Below are 4050 nucleotides of genomic sequence, written 5' to 3'. Positions count from 1 at the left end.
AAAAAAGAAATTTTAAATAGTTAGTTTGGTACTAATATCAATTTTTTTTCAATTTTTTTTTATCATATCTTCATTTTTATATTTTATTTAAAAATAAAAAAATATTGCACTTTCTCAAAACCACATAAAATCATATTATAACATCGATTGAGACAAAAAAACGAAACATTAAAATCGAGATTTATCTCGCTACATTATATGTGTACCATTCTAGTATATATTTATACATATATAATCAATTCGAACTCTTTTAATCAATATATGATTTTATTTTTATTTTTTTTACCATCTTATTTGATTATTAGTTAATATATTATATCACTTGAAATTTCTTTCAATTATATTTTGAAATATTATAATTGATTAATTTTTTAATATTATGTTTTTGAGTATTTTACATTCTTATTAACTAGTTTTGACAAACATGATTTGTTCATTAGCTAGTTTATAAACTACCAGCTAGTTTTCTAAATATTAAAAATGAAATTAATCTACCAATATAATATCAATGCTTTTTTATTTATTGAATTTGGTCACGATTATTCCTAGAACACAAATAATTAAGACGATACATTATTAGCTAAATTCATTGCGTTTTCCTTCTAAACATCGATCGTCTTGCTACATAATTATGTGTTCTAGAAAACCGATGAAAACGACGACGAATTATTGCCTAATTTATCAAGAATGTTACTCCAGTAACTCGTTTCCTCTTCGAAATCATCGTCACGGTTTTCGCCCCTGGCATCGTTACCAAGACAATTCGTGAGCGTAACCGCATCCGTCAAGTAACCATGTTCCGATATCATGTTACTCACTCCAAACTCGTTTTGATTTCCTTCATCTTTTAAGGTCTCCGGGACGTTGGATGGAATTTTTGGGATTTTCCAGTTGGTCGTGGGATCTTCGGTGGTCATATCGTTAAGAGACAACGGTTCGACATTCTCAACATGATTCAAAATTGGCATGAATTGTGATAGGTCATTTATACCTTGCCATGCTTTTAGCACATCGAAATATAGTGGTTGTTGTGGTGAGATCGAAGACACGAATGAGTTGTTGGTAGCGGGAGGCGACCGGCCATGATGGATTCGTTGATAAAAGTTGGGAACACGCCTAGGTCCATGAACGAGTCGAGCTTCTGCTTCAAGACGAGCGTTCTCCCATTGTGTCATATGGGACAGGTTGGCGTTGCCGGCGGTTCTTGACTTGTGGGTGATTGGATCGATACCCATCTTGGTTAATCGTTTTTTGAGATGAGTGTTCCAGTAATTCTTAATCTCGTTATCTGTTCTTTTCGGTAAATGAGTTGCAATAGCTGACCATCTGAATCAAGTATCTCGTTATATCACTACGCATTCTTAGATATAAACAAATAGGAAAGGGTTCAAACGAAAATACATTCAGTTTATGAGAACGCGGGAACATCTTTTTACTATAGACAATCACATGTGATACTATATTCAATCACAAATAATACAAATATGATATTATATCATAGATGTGGACAACTTTTGGTGCGATCTAGGATGCAGGTTAAGTCGTCCTTACACCACTACACCCCCTCCCATATGTTATCACATGTGATAAAGACGTTATTGATATGATACCATAATCCATCACATGTGATGTTAAATCATAGATGCATATGACCTTTGGTGCGACCTAAGTCCCAGGACACATCGTCGGCACACCACCAGTTCCTCTTACGTGTATTATCACATGTGATAAGGCTGTTTTCACGTTATCGTAAAATGGAAGTGCTCTTGTTTGAAGCTCCACCTACATATGTATATACTTAAAAGTATGTAACATAAAAGATTTTTTGGTGAAAAGCGTGATAAGTCGTTAAAAATATTCTTATATTGTGTGAAAGTTACGTTATATTTTGTGAAAGGTGCGTTGTGTTAAGTGAATGTCACATTTCTCACGAAAAAAATGGTATTTCTCACGGAAACTTAACCCTTTAAAAATGATCAAGGATGCAGATCTCTTCTTACGCTTCTCATCTTAACTCTTATTTTCACACAATACTTCGTATGTGTGTGTGTGTGTATATATATATATGTATATATATATGTTTGTGTATGTATAAGGTTGGGTTTTCGTGAGACCCCCTTATTTTTATGTGACATGTGATACCACAAAATTACCCTGAATGCTCATAGTAAAACACTTTGAAGGTACAAAAAACACCGAACTTTCACACCAAAAATATTGTGAAGATGTACAGTCACAGTGTTAATTTAGATGGTCTATGGATCTTACAAAAACATGCTAGCCTCACATGATACCCCATATATATATATATATATATATATATATATATATATATATATTGGTTGTATATATAATTTGTTGGTTCCACTTCCTTGACTCTCCATACATTTATAAAGTGAGTGCCCACAATATATATATGTTGGTTGGTTGTATATATAATTTGTTGGTTCCACTTGTTTCAGTCTCCATGTATTTATAAGTGAGTTCCCACCACGTCCGCTTGGATTCTCAAATTAATTAAAGCCATTCTACTTCAATAATACACACAACACACACATACACATACACATACATACATACATATATATATATATATATATATATATATATATATATATATCGAAGGTTTACTTTGCAAACCACATTATTTATATAAATCGTACAAACTCCATCAAACCAATCATATATATTTTTTATTTTTTTTCTAGTTACAAAAGATTGATTAGTCATTTTTATTGTGAAAAATGTGTTAATTATGGATATTATCATCTTCATTATGTTAATTTGATAAACATACATGAAACAATTTCATTAAAACATAGAAACAAACATATATGAAACAAAAGTATTATATGAAATAATTTCATAAAATTAAAACAATTTCATTAAATTAAACAATCAACAAATAAAGATGGTTTACATAATTTATACAAATATGTATGGTTTGCATTTGACCGTTCCCATATATATATATATATATATATATATATATATATATATATATATATATATAAACGATAATGTAGTTTGCTTGTTTCTTAAAAGTGGAATAACCCTCGAAATAACAAAAATAGAAAGCATATATATATATATATATATATATATATATAGATAGATTACCTATTGCCAATAAGGGCATGAAGTTGAATGATGGTTTGTTCTTCTTGCATGCTAAACTTTCCTCTTTTAATATCTGGTCTCAAATAGTTCGTCCACCTCAGTCTACAACTCTTTCCACATCTCTGTAACCCTGCAACCATTTTCAACTGTTAAAACATATATAAACAAAATAGTACGTATTACGTATGAATAATCCAAGTTATCCGTAAGTCTACAGTGTGTGTACTTACCAGCCTTAAGCGGCAACGCACGCCAACTTCCGTGGCCATTTTGTTCGATATAACTGACAAGCTTTTGATCTTCTTCGGTCGTCCATGGCCCTTTCTTCAGCCCCTTCACAAAACTTGGTGATCTTCCCATTCTTTGCTTTTTATATGTCAAAATTCTGAAGTGGGTTTTCATGGAAATGGAAAGTGAGAACATATATAATGGAGGTAGACCTAGAAATGAAGATGATGATAAGGTTTTGAGCTAGGGTTTAGGCCATTAAATGATGAAATCAGACATATATATTTTTGTACTATTTTTTTTTATTGTTTTCATGAGACAATAACTGTATATATGCTGACATATATAAATGTTGGAGATACCCATATTTTCAGACACAATTTATGGCTGAAGGAAATATACATACATGTGCTTATTGGGTGTTTATATTTCATGCAACAAATGATCCCTACCATTTTTGGAGTTGATGGGGCATTTCATCAAATGGTTGGTGTGCATTTCATAATACCTATAGATTCTCAATGCATTACTTTAATTAATGGAATCTTTTGCATTGTATCACACCATGTCCTCCTCTGGGGGACCTTTTTTTTTTTTTTTTTTTTTTTTTTTTTTTTTTAAGCCCGACTAATCCCCGGCAATTTTGGAGGCTAAACATGAGATTTCTAAGATATCATTATCTTTGCAAGTGGCACCACCTCA

At 31.5% G+C, this 4050-nt stretch overlaps 1 protein-coding gene across 1 annotated transcript; it reads right to left on the bottom strand.

Annotated features, from left to right (window-relative positions):
* Positions 1 to 638: 638 nt before the first annotated feature.
* On the bottom strand, positions 639 to 3480 carry LOC112523158 (transcription factor MYB106-like). Its single transcript, XM_025132637.1, has 3 exons — positions 3351 to 3480; positions 3121 to 3250; positions 639 to 1326 (listed from the first exon to the last, which is right to left on the bottom strand). Exons 1-3 carry the CDS (start codon positions 3478 to 3480, stop codon positions 639 to 641), a joined length of 948 nt encoding a protein of 315 aa, XP_024988405.1.
* Between the last annotated feature and the right edge of the window lie 570 nt (positions 3481 to 4050).

Source organism: Cynara cardunculus (genome assembly GCF_001531365.2).
Source record: "Cynara cardunculus var. scolymus isolate 2C chromosome LG 12, CcrdV1, whole genome shotgun sequence".
Taxonomy (NCBI): Eukaryota; Viridiplantae; Streptophyta; class Magnoliopsida; order Asterales; family Asteraceae; genus Cynara; species Cynara cardunculus.
Note: the sequence above shows the minus strand (reverse complement) of the source record. Positions and strands in the feature narration are given on the sequence as shown.

Excerpts from the sequence above, each read along its gene's own strand:
- LOC112523158 (XM_025132637.1), bottom strand. The coding sequence starts at position 3,480 with ATGGGAAGATCACCAAGTTTTGTGAAGGGGCTGAAGAAAGGGCCATGG. Across the intron at positions 3,251-3,350 it reads TGCGTTGCCGCTTAAGGCTG|GGTTACAGAGATGTGGAAAG; the intron begins GTAAGTACACAC and ends AAATGGTTGCAG. Across the intron at positions 1,327-3,120 it reads CATGCCCTTATTGGCAATAG|ATGGTCAGCTATTGCAACTC; the intron begins GTAATCTATCTA and ends TACTTGATTCAG.